This window comes from Melozone crissalis, unplaced genomic scaffold (assembly GCF_028551555.1).
Source record: "Melozone crissalis strain CALT ecotype California unplaced genomic scaffold, PUWL_Pcris_2 ptg000006l_1, whole genome shotgun sequence".
NCBI classification, from domain to species: domain Eukaryota; kingdom Metazoa; phylum Chordata; class Aves; order Passeriformes; family Passerellidae; genus Melozone; species Melozone crissalis.
In genome coordinates, this window is record NW_026535784.1 from 17,087,764 (window position 1) to 17,107,936 (window position 20,173).

A 20,173-nucleotide genomic window follows, 5' to 3' on the forward strand; every position below is an offset into this window, starting at 1 on the left:
TTTAGGAATTTTATTGGACTGGCCAATATTGTATCTGCTTGCTTTAATGAATTTGTAATGGCATTTTGTGCAAAAAAAAATTCTGCACATTTTTATTGCTGTCTTCAAAGTCAGAACAAACGCCCCTTTTTGATATCTTGTTTGTTTGAAACAGTTGATAGTGTACCTTGAATGAAAACCAATAGATCCTTTTCCACAAAATAAGCAAAAGGGAAGTTAATACTTTGAGATGAGGAAAAGCTAGCCTGTGTTATTTCCAGAACATGAAATATCTGTGGTTACTAGTGAGTTATTCTTAGGTAAGTGTCAGTAGCTTCTTCAGTAGCCAGATTTTAACTTTCTGATTTATAACTAAAAGAGAAAGAGTAGACATTCAAAACTTTGTGTGATGATGCCTGAGTTAGTCCCTGTCTAATCATTGTTGATCAGCTATGCATGCTTAAAGCAGAGTGAAAAGTCATTTTGATTTTCATCAGAAGTCTTCAGAAGGTATGTAAGCAGTGATAGTATTACAAGATTCAGATAAAGTTAGTTTTGGAATTTGTGTGATTTCTGAGCAAGCCAGTGGATCTATAAAAAGAAAAACTCAGAAGAACAGAATAATAGAGTGGGTCCAAGCAGAAAAACCTAGATAGTTTTGCAGAAGAAAAGGTGTGGCACACTTAGACTTGCTTTCTCCTGTAAGGCAGTAGTTTGGAAACGCAAAATCATTGAGTTATGATTTGGAAGAAAGAATTAAAGAGGGATAATTTGTCCTTTTTTTCTTGCAACAGTCAGGATAGGTTTTTCTTTTGTTAGTGGGGAGTATGAAGAGCAGAGAAATTTAAATGCTTTCTGTCCATAAAGGGCTATAAAGTTTATGATAGTGCCAAAACAAGGATTTTACATTCTTGCACCTGAAATTGCAGTCCAGAATATCCTGCTCAGTAATCAACTGAGGAAAATACTCATACTTGGAAAATACTCATTCACTTCCTTTTCACCTGTGAAAACCCAAGATATCTTTGTCTTTCAAGTTCTCTCAGTCCTGCATAGTGCAATAGATCAGTACTGCCTTATGAAGAGTGAAAAGGTTGCTCCATGCTGCTCAGGCTGTTTTGGAATCCAGAAATAATGCAACAAGGACTCAAGCTAAAATATCTGTACTGCCCCTGCACACAGTGCAAGTATTCAGTTGGTTAATTGTTTAATACATCAGTCAAATCTGAGTAAAGGTAAAGAAGGTGATATCTGACAGCTGTTTGACTATTAATAGTTTACCAGGAAGTCAAGTAGCACAGTTCTTAGTGAATTCATACTTAGTTGACCAGTGGACTGAAGCAGTCAGCAGACAAAATAACATTTCCTGATTGCTCTCCTTCAGATGCTGTGAGTCAAACACCTCTTGCGTTTTGTTTCCCAAGTTCAGAGTTTAAGCAGAGCCCTGGGCTTGAGCTGCCTGTTGGGCAGCCTCAGTCCCTCTCAAGCTGCAGGTGTCTGATGCTCTCCAGGGTTTTCATCCTTCTGACACAGTGTGCAGGGAGACTAACCACCTCACTGCATCCCACTGTAGGGATTAAGTATCATTTAGAGATACATATCATGGCATCTTATTTTTATGTGCTCCTAATGTTTTTTGTTCTGTACCAAGTCCGAGGCAGATCTGTGGTTAAGAGTATCAGCAGTATTAATCACTCTGCAGATGCTGAAGAATGAATTTGAGGGGATGTGAATGAGCAGTACCCAGCATTGAGCATAAGGACTGCATGTCCCTGTCTTGGTTAATGCATAAGCCTCAGGCTACTTATTTGATGAAGTTTCCAAGCCCTTTGAGGAGCTAATTTTGGGGTTGGGAAATTCCCTTTACTTTCAGGACCAGAAAGAAAGGGATTGAAACTGCAGATCATTTGTTCTCTGAAATATCCTGTTCTTCCACAGAGAGTTCCCATAAGAAGAAGGAAAGAAAAGGCTAATGAGGAGGTTAAGAATGCTAGGAGATACACTGGCTCCTTCTTTTTGTCTTCAGAATCTCTGTCTGTAAAAGAAGAGGAATTTTCAGATTCTGGTTATAAAAAAAAACCAGACATAGGACAAAGAGTGCCTGTATTCCCAGTGGAATGCTTTGATACTCTGCTCAAAAGGAGTCTCTGCTTTAAAAATAGAATGGGAGCAAGAGGAAACTGAACTTGTTCCCATCAGAAAGCAATGGTCTGCAAGCAACAGGAAGGGAAATCAGGCTTTTTACACATAACAGCTGTTGAAGTGGTGAAATCCAGTTGGAAAAAAGCTTTCCAAAGAGGATCACTGATTGACTTACGCAAGATCAGCTTGTTGTTGCCTTCAGAGACAAAAGAACTTTTCATGCAAGTGCTTTCCCCTTCCTCTTCCTGAGATCTGGACAGACAATTTGGAAAGTTTAAGGTAGTAAGTGTTGGTGTTTCTCTCTGTCAGAGCTCACTGCCTGTTCATTCAGCAAAACTAAAAGCACAGCTCCAACTTGCATACTCTCTAGGAAAAAGAACCAAAAAAAAGCAGCCAGTGAAAACAAATGAACTCAGTGGAATATGAATTCCTGTGAACTGTGTGTTTAAACTGTGGAAATAATTTTGATCACTTCTCAGATTCAATTTTACTGCCAGGCATTTAATATCAGAGTAAAATAAATAGCAATGCATGTGTAGTGCTTCTGAATAGTGGTACAGTTCCTTTCACTGATTTTAATTCATTTATTTGTTCAATTTTACTTTTATTTTGTAATACAAATAGTTAAATGAATTAAAGAGGAAAAGACAACTCTATCTCCCTTCTAATCTACTATAGCTCTCACTTGGATTACTTTTTTGTGTAGACAATTAGATCTTTGTTGTAGGAAAGCTTTTCAGATATTAAATATTTTGAAAGTTTTCTTTCCAAATTCTATCCGCAAGTAGAATTATGTACACCTATAACATTTTGATTTATTTTCCTGATTTCCAGAATTACCTATGGAGTGAAGTAACTTTGATCTTTCCCCTTATAAATCTTGTAGCGGTTTTATGTACATCTGGCTTTCATGTAAGATGGACTATTTACACCTAATTAGTTTTTTTCTCTTAGCTCAGCTTTTTGTTTAGTCAGTATCTTTGGAGTACTGAGGTATAGCTTTGAAAGCATTAGGCCAAGCAATAAAAAAGAAGTATTAACTTTTTTGCTTTGTTGTCATTATGCCCATTGCATATGTAATGCCAAACTGTATTATTGTTTTTGTTGCCAATTTAAATACTAAATTCAGACCTGTTTTGTAGTGCATCTCTTGCTTCTTCTTGTGAACTTCTCCCCTTTTTTGACCTAAAAATCCTTTTTTCTTTCCAGTATGTGCTTCTAATCTACAGGGTTTTTTTATTAGCATGCAATTCTTTTTTTAAAAAATCATTAAACAAGGCTCTAAGGCCAATTTTCATATTAGGGCTGCTTAGAGTTCCGTGTTTGTGAATTTCACACATTTTGTTCTCCAGGTGTTTTAGAGGTGCATGTGATGGCAGACCAAAACCAGCACCCCATTAGCTGCCTATCTAGCAATCCACAGTGCATTTAATAAATTGATTGTAACTTTGTTATCATCATGAAGCTACTCTCAGTTTTGGGTGTGAATTTAGCTGCAGTTTGAGCTACCAAAATAAAAGAATATGTTGTGATTTTACTTTTCTGCTTTTGCTTGCTTTGCTTTGCTGCCTTGTCAAAGTTTTGGGGAGAGGGGATAGAAATAATATCAGCCTTTTCTGTTACATCCATGTTTTTCACTGTAATGGTGCTGATTGTATGTTCATGATGCTGATTGTATTTCTACATATTTCTGCTATTCCAGCCTAAACAGATCAGAATCCTCACAGAATATGCTGCAAATCCTCATATTATGAAGTAATCAGATATCAGCATAGGATGTTTTTCATATTATGAATTTCTTGTTTTGAAGTAAGGATTTGTTGCTGAAAATGAAAGGATGAAAGTTAGAAGATTGAATCCTATCAGAATAAATATTGTTACTGTAGCAAGGCATGTGTAATATTGTGGATTCTTTGTATGTTTTGCTCCCCAGTCAAATCAGATCAATTGTATAAAACCTATGAAATAGCAAAATAAACTTAAAATAATCCATTTTAAATCAACAATAAAATAGTTAGTGTTTATTTTCTCTGAAAACTTACTGCCACATTTTCATCTAGCAGTAATGAAAACAGTTACATGTGCCCAGTTGTTGTAGCATGTTGAGCTCTTTGCTTGACAGCATGAACAAACTGCATCTTTTTAACTGTACTTCAGAAAGCATTTCTTCACTTTGCAGTGCCAAGATATTAACACCCCCAACCTATGGCTTATTTCTGTCTGTCTGTCTGTACACTTCCCTCAGTTGTTTCAGCACATCTCTCTGTGGGACTAAATGATTGAGTTGGGGAAATGATCAGGGATGAAAATAATTCAGTGCTCAAACTTTTTTTTTGGTCTTCTTCCCAAGGCAGTAATCCAGTGGGACGACTGAGAGATGGCGTGAAGGGAGGGAAAAGAGGGGAGGATACAGCAGGTGTTCCATAAAATGTCTTCAAAGTATGATGTTGCCTCTATTAAAATACTTTTCTTTTTCAGGAAAACTTCATGGAAGTAATTAGAAATCAGGAATTTCTGTTATTGCCAGCCACTGAAATTGCTAAGCTTTTAGCAAGTGATGACATGAACATTCCTAATGAAGAAACAATTCTGAATGCACTACTCACATGGGTTCGACACGATTTGGAACAGAGAAGGAAAGATCTCAGTAAACTCCTGGCTTACATTAGACTGCCTCTGCTTGCTCCACAAGTAAATTGTTCAGTTCCTCTCTAGTTTATACCATGGTTACAATGGGCATAATGTCTGCAGTATAATTATGCTGATAGTGACAAATCATAAAATTTATAGTGATCTGGATTCTTAGAGCTGCATGTAAGAACTTAGCATCTTGTACAGGCATGATAGTTTGTGTCTCTGTAAACTGCAGCATATTCTGACACAAAAGGAGAGGGAGCTTCCAGAAAAAGTAGCTTTTTTTGCCTATAAAAATGCTTATCAAAGCTGTCTTAGTCACTAGAGGCCATGTCCTTTTTAAATTTCTTCTATATGGAACTTGCACGGTTTATTTGGCTCATTACATTTCCTCCATGTAGAAATAGCTAGGAAATGCAATTTGAATTAATTGTTTGGAGTGATTTTTCTATTAACTCTTGATAGGCCATCACTGCATACTTCTTGTTCTTCCCAGTCAATACTTTTTCTCCTTCTTGGAGAAGATTAACAGAAAATGTAGAGGGAAGCTTTGGGCTCAGCTTGTTTAAATAGTTGGGAATTACAGTTTTCCTTCTCCCCTAGGAATGGCTACTCTTGTTAGTCTCAGACTGATTCCCTCAAAGGCAGGGAGGCCCTGCAGAGACCTCCACAGATCAGAGGACTGGGCAGTCACCAACTGTACAAAGTTTAACAAGGGAAAGTGCCAGACTCTGCAAATTGCATGGGGCAACCCTGGATGTACAGACAGACTGGGGAATGAGATGCTGGACAGCAGTGCCATGGAAAGGGAAAGGGATCTGGGGGTCCTGGTCCATGACAAGTTGAACATGAGCCAGCAGTGCCCTGGCAGCCATGAGGGACAGCCCTGTCCTGGGGGGCATCAGGCACAGCATGGCCAGCCAGGCAGGGGAGGGGATTGTCCTGCTCTGCTCTGGGCTGGTGCAGCCTCATCTTGAATATTATGTGCAATTTTGGGCACCACAATATAAAAAGGAACTAAAACTGTTAGTGTCTAAAGGAGGGCAACAAAGATGGTGAAGGGCCTTGAGGGAAAGCCCTCAAGTATAAGGAGTGGCTGAAGTCACTTGTTCTGTTCAGCCTGGAGCAAAGGACACTTAGGGGACACTTCGGTGCAGTTACAATTCCCTTGGGAGGGGAGGAGGAGGAGGGGCAGACACTGATCTCTTCTCTGTGGTGCCCAGGGACAGGACCTGAGGGAATGGTGTGAAGTTGTATCAGTGCAAATTTAGGTTGCATATCAGGAAAAGGTTCTTCACCCAGAGGGTGGCTGGGCACTGAACAGGCTCCCCAGGGCAGTGGTCACAGCAGCAAGCCTGACAGAGTTCCAGAAGTGTTTGGACAATGCTCTCAAGCACATGGTGGTCCTTGGGGATGTCCTGTGGGGTGCTGGGAATTGGAGGTGATGATCTTTATGGGCCCCTTCCAACTCTTATTTCATGCTTCTGTGATTCACTTCCTGATAGCAAGTTTGTAAACTAGGTTTGATTATTTTTATTTGTTTTTTCCTTTCTTATTTTTCCTTGCTGGACCTTCTTTAGTAATATTTAGTATTTGCTATATAGTCAAAGGATTTTGCTTTATGATTTTCAGTTTGCTTAGTGAGAATTCTCTCTTAAATGAAGAAAATAGGATTTTTATGGAATCCAAATAATAAGTAAAATTCATTAAGACAAAAAAAAAAAGAGTTCAATTAATTCATAGTGATAAATCACATGCACTATGTTCTGTGTATTTCTTCTAATCTGATGTCCTCTTGCTGGATAGTAAGATTCTCTACCAAGCATTTTAGTATTTATTTCCATACTGATTATTATACATTCAAAAGCAGGATTTTCTCAGTTGTGGCCTTGACTTTCATTCATTTTTTCTAGAAACATAATTCAGAGTAAGGCAATTGATGAGGAGAAAATCATTGTTTTGTTGAACATTTAATTAATTGATAACTAAGTGACCCCTCCTGTATTCCTTTTACTTAATTGTCTGTAATTGAAACATCTTTAGGAACTGAAAGTACAGAATTTATCCCAGAAATATGTACTGAAATCAAATTATGTCCACTCAGTAGCTGATTAGGAAAATAGCAAGATGAAATACAGAAGCAAAATTATATTTTACTTATTATCTTTAATTTTTAATCTCATCTCCAAATACATACTTATATTTCTAAAACAATATTTTTCTGTTACTTTTTGATTTATTACTTTCTTTAGCACATTAAAGTATTAGAGCTATGATTTTAATATGGAAATATTTAGTAGATGAGTAAACTTATTTGAAGTGCCTAAAACAGTCTTAATGTTTTCAGAATCAAGTTTTTCTTTATGATTATGTGACATTAGGCTATCTGACAGCAAATATAGCGTAATTAAAAGCTTTTTAGTTTTATGGTTGATGTGTTAAAGGTATCGGAAAGAAATAAAATTAGAAAATTGAACATCTTGCTGAAATCAAAACAAATGCAAGTAGAGATGTAGATACACTTTAAAAAAATCTTCAGGAAATACTGTGAAACTGTAACACTGGAAGCAAAAAAATTGTAAGCAATTGTTAGTTTTATTGGTTGGTTTCATGCATCCTTTGTAGGCATCTCTGGTTAGTGCTAGCAGTGTCCTAAATAGTTGTACATTTATTTTTCCTAAAGATGAATATTTGTCTGCCTCTTTAGTTGTAAGGTGGCATATATTACATCTCTGATAAATAATGAAAAAGATGAAAAAATTAGAAATTTCTGAATTACAAGATGGCTCAGATTCCTTTTGGACAGAAATTCCTAGTACTGGAGTGTCTGCACTACCTTTCTCCTTATCAGATTTGCAGTTTCTATGATTTCATGCTAACATGTGATTTGTAAATGCTGTTAGAAATGCTTTCAGTACAAGGACTGAAATCAAGTTGCTTTCAGAGACTGACTCTGCTGTGAGAAATTCTTTATAGGTTGAGTGGGTTAGAAACTGTAGAAAATGTAGGTTGCATCTTGTTGTTGCAGAACTCACATTCACACATAGTGTTGCTTTAAATACTATGTGCTCCTTGTCCATCAGAAAAATATATTGAAAGTCTGAATTGGTCATGTTGTATTCAAGCCTTACTTTTCATACATGCAGCTCTGAGAGTGTCTGATTTAGGACAATAGGAATTAATTGATTTCTTTTTTATATATATTTTAAACCATGTGCAATTCTATAGCATTGCCCACTGGCAGTTAAAAGGCAGCTTTTAGTTTATTTTTTTATAATCACAAAGTGCCCCTGTGAAGTGATACAAGCAGGGTCCTTTGGGTCAAAAGAAGAAATAATTGAAGGCAAGAAAGTAAAGAATGAGATTAAGTTCTCTCTACTAATTTACATGAAAATACTTGATTTGCTATTTGAAATAGTGAGAACTTTATCCACTTAGAGAAATGCTGCAGAAATCTCAGTTTTCTGAAAATCACTGATGAAGGGCTTTGAGAAGGTTTTTTATTCTCTCTGTGATGGTTGTGTTTTCTGTCATATTTTGTGTTATTTTGCCTGATACTGAGGTGTTCAGGTTTAGCCATCTGTACTTACTTGTATCCCTTCTGGAAACATGGTTGTCATGTTTGCCACTTTGCAGCCCTAAGGCAGCTTTATTATAGCTAACCATATTGTGCACATCTGTTTCACAGCAAGTCCCTTTAGTACTTCTGATGACTGATACCACTGCAGTTTTGTACCTGTTAGTGCTTGGCTGTCAACAGCTCAATAAAGACATCTCATTCTGGTTTTTGGACTTGAATGTCTAATATTCACAAAGTGTTTGGATTTTGGCTTTTCAGAGGCATCTGCCTTTTTTCCCCTCTCTCTTTTTCTGACAAATGTCCAAATCCCAGTGGGCCACTTCATTTATTTTTTCTGTTATTCATGCCATGTTGTGCAGCTCAGAAAAATGCCAGTTTGCAGACTTCTAATAAGTAGAATGTGACTCTCAAAGTAATTTTTTCCTGAAGTTTGATAAATATGGACAAATCACTAAAATATTTGACAAACCACTCCAGAATCTTTGAACTTAAAAACTTCTGTTAGTAGTCTTTACTATTCTGTGGTTGAATTTTATTTAATTCATATTTAAGATTTAAAAGTTGCCAAATTTGCTTGCAAGCTTGATATAAAAATTTTAACAAAGACTTTTATTAAGTGGTACACTGTGATCTTGGTCACTGGTAGGGTGAGGAACAGAATATATATTAAAATGTTCAGGACGTGCTGAAAGGGCTTTTACAGACCTCTGCATTGGGTGAATTTGGGAATAAAACCATGAGGTTGGACTGATTTACATACCCAAAGCCTTTTTCTGTTTTCTTGAACATTCCTGCATAGCACTGGAACTCGAGATTATGTTTCCTTCCTTTGGACCATTAAGCTGAAATCATCCATTAAGATCAGATGGCCTTCTACTTTAAATATTTATTTATTTGATGTTTTCACTCAAAATGTGAATGTTCTGTTTATTAGAAGTTTATTTTCACCTTACCCTATTTTTTTTATATGACCATTTTGAAAATACAGACATTTTTAAATCAGGCAGTGAAAGTGTTTGTATAAAACATTATCTTGGTAATCGTGGTTTTATTTTTCATGTTTTTATTGTTTATAGCAATACAGCTTGTTTGATTTTCTTTCTTTTTCACAGTTTTTGGCAGACATGGAGAACAACGCGCTCTTTAGGGATGACATTGAATGTCAAAAGCTCATTATGGAAGCAATGAAGTACCATCTGTTGCCAGAGAGACGACCTATGCTGCAAAGCCCTCGCACCAAACCTAGAAAATCTACAGTGGGCGTTTTGTTTGCAGTTGGAGGAATGGATGCAACAAAAGGTATTGGCTTATGTAATGTTTAGCTGATGAGCTCTTTTGGTTCTTTTTACAAGAAAATGCTTGATAGATTTTTTTACAACCTGTTAAATGTAAAATTCAAGCATTTGGCAGTACAGAACAGGAAACATCTAAAGTGTATACTGTTTATTAGGTTAAAAAGGTCTGTATATCTTTGAGACTGCTGTAAATATTCTGGAATCTAGAGTTCTGATTTGAAATTACCATAGGAATAGCTGATTACTGAGTAGGGAAGTGTTTAATTGAATACAAACTAATCATTATTTACTTGAGGGGGCAGTAACTTGGAAGAAAAGGTCTGAAAGGCCACAAAGGTGACCTAAACATGCTTAAAAAAAGCCAAAACAACAAAAATATTTTGACTAATTGTTAAATAGTTCTGTCAAAACTACTTGGATTTTTTAATAGAAAATTCCATACTTTTTAATGGTAATTAGAAAGGATCTGATAAGTTAGAAAAGTGAGAGCAGAGAAAGTGTTTTCTTTAATTTGTTGTTTTAAAGCTGTTTCTTGGTAGTTCATGTCACATACCATCAGCTTTTTTCTCTAATATTACAAAACAGTTGATTTCAATATGTGATTGCATTCCACATGGCTGATTTATATTCCTAATATTTCTATTTCTAAAGGCTTGATTCTGGAAAGCATTTACAAAACCTGGTTTTTGTCTTGAAAACCTCCAAAAAAGTTGTCCTTTGTAATGTTGCAGGTAATTGCTTAGGAAGTAAAAAAAGACTATTTGTCTACACAGACTTAAGAATATGCTGCAGGATATCATGGTGTCTTGTGGGAATCAGCATATTACTAAAATGCAAACTACCCTAGTGCTTCAGAGCTTGTTCTTTTTCCATATGTAACTTGCATATATTGTCATTCAGGAGCTACAAGCATTGAAAAATACGAACTTCGTACCAACACATGGACTCCAGTTGCAAACATGAATGGACGAAGATTACAGTTTGGAGTTGCAGTCTTAGATGATAAATTGTTTGTTGTTGGTGGCAGAGATGGACTGAAAACATTGAATACTGTGGAGTGCTACAACCCTAGATCAAAAACTTGGAGTGTAATGCCACCAATGTCCACTCATCGTCATGGTCTTGGTATGGACAGTTCTGTAAAGCCTGACTGCATATTTTTTAAAGGTTACTTGGTTTAGGATTGGCCAAAAAAGCATTCAGAAATGAAGTTTGAGGGGGGTGGAAATTTTGTTTAGATGCCAACTGCTTATTCAATGTCCTTTCTCCTTCAGATTGTATTGAAGATGATTGTATTTGGTAGCATCAGCTACCAAAAGGATTTTTTTTTTGCTTTTCAGTTTTGTGGTGCACGATAGACTGCCACTAAGAAATTCTGATATTTATTCCTCTTAATTGTCTGATCTTTATTCCCCTTAATTGTTTTCATATCTGTATTTTAGGAGTAGCTGTATTGGAAGGTCCCATGTATGCTGTAGGAGGACATGATGGCTGGAGCTACCTGAACACAGTAGAAAGATGGGATCCACAGGCTCGTCAGTGGAACTTCGTGGCTAGCATGTCAACTCCCAGGAGCACTGTTGGTGTAGCAATATTAAATGGAAAGTATGTGAAGGAATTTCTGTTTTCAAATTTAAAATCTCATTATTTTAATGTAATTAAAAGACCATCTTAAATGACTATTAATAAATTTCTCTTGATAGATACCAGTTAGTAGCATTAAGAGCCATGTTTCTTCATTCACAGAAGAGATACTGTGCTGGGCCAAGCAAGCCTCTCCACAGCATTACAGCTGTGTGTCATGTGTACTAGGGCTCTCATCATCCTAGTGACAGTCAGCTGGACTTGCTTCAGTATGGCAAGATCTTTCTTAAACCAAGAACCTGCTGCATTAGAGTATGAAATTTGGCAGAAAATAATCCCCCTTGCATTCCAGCTGGTCCCCAGAGATCAGAGGGGCTGGGTGCAGCTGGGCCTAATTTCTGTTTATAAGTAGTTCAGTGCTGTAAGTCTGGTTGCATTCAATACTTGAACAATCACAGATCCACAAACACTGTGGGTTTTTGAAGCTATAGAAATGCAGATTTGGAGCTGTTGATTATGAATGCACTTACTGCATCAGCACTAAATATACTAAGGCTAATCAATGATTAACCAAGCTAAGTTAGCAATTCAGTCTAAATTAACAAATTCAGTCTCTTGCTTCACCCTTAATTAAGCTGAATTTCACCTTGGTATGCACTTACTCAGTCAGAGATGCAATTCTTACTAAAGAAGTGCCCCTGCTTTGGGAGTAGAGGGAGGTGCAAGCCATGTTTTGCCAGGGTGACACAGCAGACAAAAGCTACTGAGTAGCATTGTGGTTATGGCAGAATATTTACACTCTATTGTCCACAAATTTTCACTTCCTGTTTATGTGCTATCCATTCATCACCCTTGAGCTACTTAAATGCTGCCAGGTAAAAAAAGTTTTTTCACCCATTTTTTATTTCGAAAGCCTAGTCACTGGCAAATTAGTACTGCTGAAAGACACCTACAAAGGGTTCTCTAAGATCTGGAATAAGTCCAAGAATGAGTGGAAATGCTCACTGCCTACAGGAGGGAGGGATGAACTTGAACAACCAGCAAGCAGAGTGCCTTGACTGCCTTGGAACTGCAGTCTCAGATACCTAAGCTGGGTCTTAAGCTTGCTATATATTCAGCAGTGGGTCCCAGGTATGATGAAAAGCACCAGAATTAGAGCCTCACTTTTCCCTATTATTATAGAACATTGCCTAGACTCTTAATGGAGGCAGCAACAAAAGATCACTACAGCTGACCTTTTTAAAACACATGCAGCATTTCAGATGCAGGAGCAGTAACTTCTGCACTTTCCTGTAATGTCTGTTTGTAACTTGGTTAAGTTTCAGTGATTGAAACTGAAAAACCTTCATATAGAGAAGTTGATATGGCTTTCTCTGTGTCCAGAATGTGAAATCACTGCATAAATGATCAAAACTCTCTCCATGCTTTGAGGGAAGGTAAAGTTGGGAGCTTCATAAATGTTATGTTGCATAAAGGATTGATTTTAGTAATGAACTTTATGGAACTACAGCAGAGTTCTACAGAAACCTTCAATATATTCCTTACCTTAAACACTGTACTGTTTAAGGTAAGGCATATATTGTTTTACAATAAGAAATATATTGTTGTACTGTTTAAGGTAAGGAATATATCATTTTACAATATATTGTAGTACAGGTACCACTACTGTTTTAGTAGTACCTTTATTACTAAACAAAGAAACTTCCGTGGATTTTTTTAAAGCTTATTAAAATTGTTACTGAGAAGGACTAGATCAACCATATTTACAAGATGATTGTATTTAAGTTCCTTGGTCAGTATGTTTAAAAAACAAACACTAGTATTACCCAAACTGAAGACATCTTGAATCGTGCTTCACGGTAACTGTTGTAAATTCACACTATCATTATCTGTTTGTTTGATTATCTAGCCATTCTTAGGCTCTGAAATAATTTGAGGTGATTTCTCACTGGATTTTACTTCTGATGCATTGCTTCCTTTTTAGAATGGCTTCTGTGTTCCTACTTTTCCAAATAATAGTGCTGGGCATGTTGGCTGCTATGCCTAGAGTGCTCATAAATTCTGTTCATAAGCTCTTTATGAAGTTTGATTATTTGATTAGTTTTAAAGGTTCATCTGTGATTGTGTCCTCCTAAACCAAATTTTTTTTTTTATTGATTTCAGTCAGCCCTTGCAAATAATTTAATTCCTCTGTACCAAATGCTAGAAACCTTTTTCTTAGGACTAAGCAGATTGGGCCACCTAGTGGGTGTGAGGGATTTAAGGTAGTGCTGTCAGTCATGAACTAAAACCCTGGTCCAGAAAAACACTTGAATGCCTAAGATGAGGCAGGGTAGAGATGGTGCATGCACAGATCCACTACTGAATTTGTCCTTCTGACCCTGCAAGTCACATATGTAATTTTGAAATTGTTAGCTATAGGCATAGGTTGAAATATAAATGCTGTGTAAGATATTCAGTTTTCTGGAAATTATTGTTGTGATGCATTGATCGTTACAATAGGAGAAGATTGGAGCAAAATCTTGCATGAGTATTCACAGCAGAGCAGTCTACTGAAAGTTAAAAGTCCTCTTCTAAACTTCCCTTTTTAACAAACTTGAAATCCTTCGTGTTTCACTAGAAACTGTCTTATTCAGACAACATTTATTTTCTTCTTTTTTTTTTGTTTTACTTTGTAGGCTTTATGCAGTTGGTGGTCGAGATGGAAGTTCTTGTCTTAAGTCAGTAGAATGTTTTGATCCTCATACAAACAAATGGACTCTCTGTGCTCAGATGTCAAAAAGAAGAGGTGGTGTAGGTGTAACCACCTGGAACGGATTCTTGTATGCCATAGGGGGCCACGATGCTCCAGCATCCAACTTAACATCCAGGCTGTCAGACTGCGTGGAAAGGTAATGTCCTGCTGGAGGCATATCCTGCCATGGGCTTCTGGTTGTGCCAGTCTGTCAGGGGATTTATGGAAAGAGCTGTGAGTAGAAACCCAATAGAATAGGTGTGTTATTTTTAGCATGAACAGAGGAAACTTACATATAAAAATATGCGATGTAGGCATACTATGATTCAAAATGTTACCAGGACAGAATATTTAAAGCAAATTCTTCTTAATGCAATTCATCTAGATTATTTTAACAATCTCATTGAATGAATTATGTTGGGTAACTGAAACAACGTGGAGTTGATTGCTTTTAAAAATGGAGCAGATCTTCTTTTACACAAGAAGTCTGAATCTATTCATATAATAACTTCCAAAGGAGTTAACAGTAAGGTTTGGTGGATCTTTATATATCAAATTCTTTCTTGTACCCTCTAATGACACTGGGAAATTGGAATGTAATTCAGTCATTCCTAGGTTGGTATATCTTTTCGTAATGTGATTAATGAATGACTGTATCACAAATTGCAGTAGCACATGTGATCCATAAAATAATTTTAGAAGGTAGTAAATATTTCATAATTCACTGTATTAAATCTTCACTGTCATTTTAGATATTTCTGAACTATGCTTTAATTCTCTCCCTGCTCCCCCACCACCAGCTGTAAAACTTTTCTTCTTTTCTATTACCTCCCAACACTTAGAGTAAGTCCTCATTGCCCATATTCTTCTTTTACTAAATTTATTCATGCCAGGATATATATTCTACCGTTAACCTCTAAAAAACACAAAATAAAAAAACACCCCCAAACCAACAACAACAACAAAAAAAACCCACACCACAAAAATCCACCACAAGAGAGCTGTAGTTTTCAAACTTTCAGAATCCTAGTAGACCTGAGAATAGAGTGTGGCCCATAGCCCTTAACATGCAGAAGCTGCACTGAAAAGACCCCAGAAAGGTTTGCAGATAGGAAGCTACTTCTCAACAAATACCAAATTTTTAGGGCTATACAGATAATCAGAAACCAAGAGAAGCAGTAAGTCTGTGTATTTTCTGAAACAAAGTTACAGAACTCATTACTTTAATAAATAAGAATCATCTTGTAATGCATTTTGTCCTTGTTTTTTAAGTGAGTTGAAATTGAAGACCATCAAATTCATGGAACTAGTTCCTTAAAAAAAAAAAAAAATTAAGAAATATTAATTTAAAAAATCAGGCTTTTATGACCACACTAAACTTCTAAATTATATTTTGCAAAAGAAGTTGCTATTCCCAGATAAATATAATTCCTTATAAATTATAAAATAATTGGAAAAGTAGCTTACTAATCACACTCTTCTGTTTGCATCTGTGCTTCAAGTAGTTTTCATGTTACAGTTATGCTTGCATGCATTTGTGTAATACTTTGACTAGAGGACAGCAAATAAAATTGCTAGAGCTCTTTGTATCTATGCTCTTCATGCAAATAAATTAAGACTACTGTCTTTCAACTTGTTTTTAGCAAGTATGATCTTAGCCAAATAATTCTTTTCTTTGTACAGTTTTTAGAGCCCTTCAGAGCTCTGTAATTACATTAGTTCTGCTGTAAGCATCTGCAGTCTTAAAAAAGATTGTCTCTTTTAGTCAGATTAAAATATATTCCTTGCCATAAGCATAGCATGGAGTCTCCTATGTAGTTCTCAATTTGACTTGTAAAGAATGTTGATTATGTTCTAGAACCACACAATTTTTTTCATTAAACCATCTGCTGTTTACTGTGCTGATACTTCTGGTTTCAAAAGTGTTGTAAATTGTCTTAAGGATTTTGTATTTCCCATATAATTTTTTCAAACCACTTTTGGGGGTCATATTTTTGAAATTGGTAATCTTAGTAATGGTAATCTTAGTGCCAAACCAAATTTTAGCAGCCTGTGCTTTAACATACTTAAAGCAAGCACTTGCTCTATTGTGGCGTAGCAGCAGAACTGGTTTTGGCATGGCATGTTTAGAGATACGAAGTGTAGTAAGAGCAGCTGTATATGGCTGTATGACTATTTGGAAAGCAGCATGAAGTAGATATCTGGCTACCAGTGACTTGTGTTACCAGATGGCTAAAGAAACAGTTTCAAAGGGAGGGAATTGAGGGCAGAAAGTCCTTTGAAATTGGCATTCAGATCTGTGCTGTTCTGTTTTCTACTACCTTGACAGCATCAATTCCAGTACATTTTGTTGTTGAATTTTGGTAACAGTTTTAGTGCATAACACAAATTATCTTTTAGGTATGATCCCAAAACAGACATGTGGACTGCTGTGGCCTCCATGAGCATTAGCAGAGATGCAGTGGGGGTGTGTCTTCTTGGTGACAAGTTGTACGCTGTTGGAGGATATGATGGGCAAACATATCTTAATACTGTGGAGTCCTATGATCCCCAGACAAATGAATGGACACAGGTATAGTTTCTGATCAGACCATACACTACTATTAATATTGTTATTTCAAATGTGCCTCCTTTTGCAGGGAGAATTCAAATATTCCTTCTCTAAGAAGCAGTTTCTTACTAGTCTGTTGTGAATCTCTTTTTTTCCTTTGTGTACCATCTTGAGATGACTTCTCTTGAACAGACAGTTGTTAATTTCCAATAAACTGCCCTCCTTGCTTTTGCTAGAGTACAGCTATTCTCTTTGACCATTTCAGCTACTTTTAATAAAATGTATTGCCACATTCCCCAAACTGTCATAAAGGATTCTGTTTACATGACTTCCTGTTCTGAAGATAAATGATAAATGTAGATTAGTTTTAGCTCTAATGTGTCGCTCAACATTTATTTCATCAAGGTTTTGGTCATTTTTTCATAAATAATCCCTTCCTGAGGTGAATGCCATGTACAGTGTATGCAGGTTCCAGAAAGCCTTTTCCCATTTTTCTTTTTGCAGCTTTAAAGTAAAAATAATTCTACAATTCATGCTCAGAAACTATTACTGCCAGTTCAGAGCTTGGTTACTTTCATATAGCTCCAGGAATGTGTCTCTCTGTGGGAAGAGCACACACAAGGACATCCTGAGCTGACTGTCCTTTGCTATCTAATGCCATTTGAGATACCGTAAAGCATCTACATCCACCAAAGGTTGGCAGACACAGCACAGACCCTGGGGGACACCAAGGCCCTCCTGGAGTCCAGTTGCAGACCAGGATGAATGTCCAAGCTCATCTGTAGTAGCATCAGACACCAGTATTTAGGCTACTGAATTCTAAGCCACCTGGATATGTTATTCTGGTAATAGCCCCAAATTCTTAACTCAAAAAGAGAACTAAACTGCTGTGTATAAAAATCCCTGGAACACAAAAAAACTCAACTGTCCATTTCTCTCTGTTTCCTACTGCTGCAAGCTCTTAAAACACCAGTCATCAAGGAGGATCATCAGAGTTTGGGGCATCCACTGGTACTGGTAATGATAACCCATGGCATTGTTAGTCCTGCTAAAGAAAAAAAAAAAGTGTATCAGAGGACAGAAGGTGCTTCTCACCAGAGGAGAGAAACTGTGCTTCTCACCATTGCATCTAAATGAATCTCATGAATCTCACATGTTTAGGTGGTGGTCATCTGTATGTACCTCTATATCCTCAGCCTTGACCCTCTATGTCTCACTGAATGCCACAATCCCAGTATATAGGATAGTTGCAAATTTTTCCCAGAGGGATTAGGAAATATTTGTGTACCTTCCTTTTCTCATTATGTCAGCAGTCTGCCACTTCTTCATCTTCACACAACTCAGGAGAAGGCAGTGGAATTTTCTCAGGTGAAGGTTGTCAGAGCCACAGACAGCTCTATAAAAGTCTGTTGTTCCTGGGGGAAAAAAAGAAATAGGGGAGTTGGCATAAACAGCTTTTTTTTGTCTTTAGGATAGTCTCTGTACCACTTGGTGTGCTATTCACATATATTGCAACACTATTAAAGATAAAAGGGGAAGCAAAGGGGGGAGTGTTAGAAACTACTGCCCTCTGCTCAAGTCCAGCAGAATCTCAGTAGAAAAGGGTCTTGCCAGAAGTAAATTCTGTTTGCAATTAAAGAATAAAGACTGGTGAATTTATTCTGATTTCAAGAACTCTTAACAGGATTTTATCAAATAATCAAGTAAAAAGGAGAGGTTGCCCCTATAATTTTAGGCATTTTCTGTTTCTGACAAATGCATTCTTTTACCACCCTTTACTCAATTGTCTGATTGTCTAGCTCAGGTATCCAGTTTGTACAATAACAAAGGTTTCTTTTCCCTGTAATACTGAATAATTGAAATTATCAATAAGAATTGTTTGATGTCCTTAGGGCTTGCTATTGTTTTCGGAGTGCTTCACTCTGTTATATAAAATATCTTTACCTTTGCCTTGTGTTTGAATCCAATTTTGAACCAATTTGTAAGTCATGTTTACAGAGCATGGGTGACATTGTCATTCTGCTGCAGCCATATAATTAGGGGGGGAAATTACTTAAAACTGATTGCACTCATCTCACAGATTGTTTGTTTGTTTACAGGTTGCACCACTGTGCTTAGGAAGAGCTGGAGCATGTGTTGTGACTGTGAAACTCTGAATTATTTTCTCTGGGAAGATGATATTTTCCTGTGTAGACTCAGAGGATTGCTTTTTCCTCAAGCAAACTACAAGTGCACCAATCAGCACCAGGTGCAGGATATTCTACCACAGCAAAGTTTTTGGTCTGAAGTTGACATGATGTTCTTATGGACCAATATTAAGCACTTTTTAAAAACTTTTGTTATGCATATGTTACACGAACTCTTCTTGTAAGAAAGTTAACTGCAACCTGCCAGTTGGCAGTAGAGGACTTCTGTTTAGGAAGTGCTAAGAAAATGAGTGAACTCACTATAATAATCAAATGTTATGGTTCTGGGGCCTTGATTTCCCTAAATGCAGAGCAATGATGCTGTAAATGGATATACTTTGATATAATTGGGTCTATCTCTGGATGAAACAAGTTATAGGATTGGACCCCATAGTTTTAATTTGCCTGTAATAAAATGCAAATAGTATCTGAGTAACTACAAGGCAGGCTAACAAACCAATGCAAACTATTGTAAATGGCAGGTGTCATGTCTGCCTTGGAAATGAAGTTGTGTATTTGGTGAATCTTTTGCACTTTTTAGCATCATTCCTAGTTAAGCAAACTTTTTCTTTAACCAAAGCCTTATTTTAAATATTGTCTTATGCTAATAGAAACCTGCTATTTAATAATTTCTGACAGATATTTTTGACATCCAGTGTACTTTTTGGGTTTTCAGAGTTGTTATGCAAGATGCAGAGCATCATACCTTTTGCTCTGCTTTGGTTCTTGTATTTACTTTGCTGTTTGTATGCATTATTGGAAGAATTCTAAAGTGTGATTAACAATTAACCAATTTAAGTTTAATATTTGCACTTTGGATTTTTTGAAGCATTCCATTACATTAGACTAATTACATTTTTAAATGAGGCTTTGCACTACTATGAGAAGTATACTTTTATAAGATGAAGAAATTGTCTGTCTTTCCTGTAAGGTTATTTAAAAATGTAAAGGGCCCAATCCTGCCAGATGCTCAGCTGCCACCATTTAAGCATGTTCAGCATCTTACAGGACAGTGAAGTGTTCCTCGCAGGGCTGTATTAAATTAGTTACCTTATTTAACAGTTACCTAATTTTTTAAGATACTTCATAATTTGCCTTTCTCGAGCCCTCTGCTGTTACACCGAATTGCTTTGAACGATCTAAATGTTCTCGGGAGAAGCCTTTTTGTATTTGCTTTTATGTGCCTTGTCCCTTATGTTCTCCGAACAGCACCGCCCGTGAAAAACGGGAAGATGTGAACTCATTGAATGTTTTGGGTTTGTTTTTTTGTTTTTTTTAAAAAGTTTGAAGTGCCCGATACCCAAAGTCCTTTGTACATTTCTAATTTTAAACGTGTGTTTTAACGCTCTCGGCGAACTATTTATTGTTTTAAAAGAAATCGGTGACACTTTGTGATGAAGCTTTGCAGTTGGAATACAGCTGATCTCAAGAGGCTTTGCTGGCGAGTTGTGTGTCTTTATTCCCTGGTTTAGAAACCAGTTCTCCGTG

General features: G+C 36.7%; 1 protein-coding gene across 2 annotated transcripts in view; it reads left to right on the top strand.

The window, feature by feature from the left end:
• The window catches only part of KLHL5 (kelch like family member 5), a 49,962-nt gene extending 29,843 nt beyond the window's left edge, over positions 1–20,119 (top strand). For both annotated transcript variants that reach the window (XM_054295690.1, XM_054295689.1), the window contains 7 exons: positions 4,600–4,812; positions 9,448–9,634; positions 10,531–10,755; positions 11,073–11,235; positions 13,893–14,105; positions 16,349–16,520; positions 18,599–20,119. In XM_054295690.1, coding sequence (XP_054151665.1) covers positions 4,600–4,812; positions 9,448–9,634; positions 10,531–10,755; positions 11,073–11,235; positions 13,893–14,105; positions 16,349–16,520; positions 18,599–18,655 — 1,230 coding nt within the window. In that variant the 3' untranslated portion in view covers positions 18,656–20,119. The remainder of the gene's footprint in view (positions 1–4,599; positions 4,813–9,447; positions 9,635–10,530; positions 10,756–11,072; positions 11,236–13,892; positions 14,106–16,348; positions 16,521–18,598) is intronic.
• The last annotated feature ends 54 nt before the right edge of the window (positions 20,120–20,173 follow it).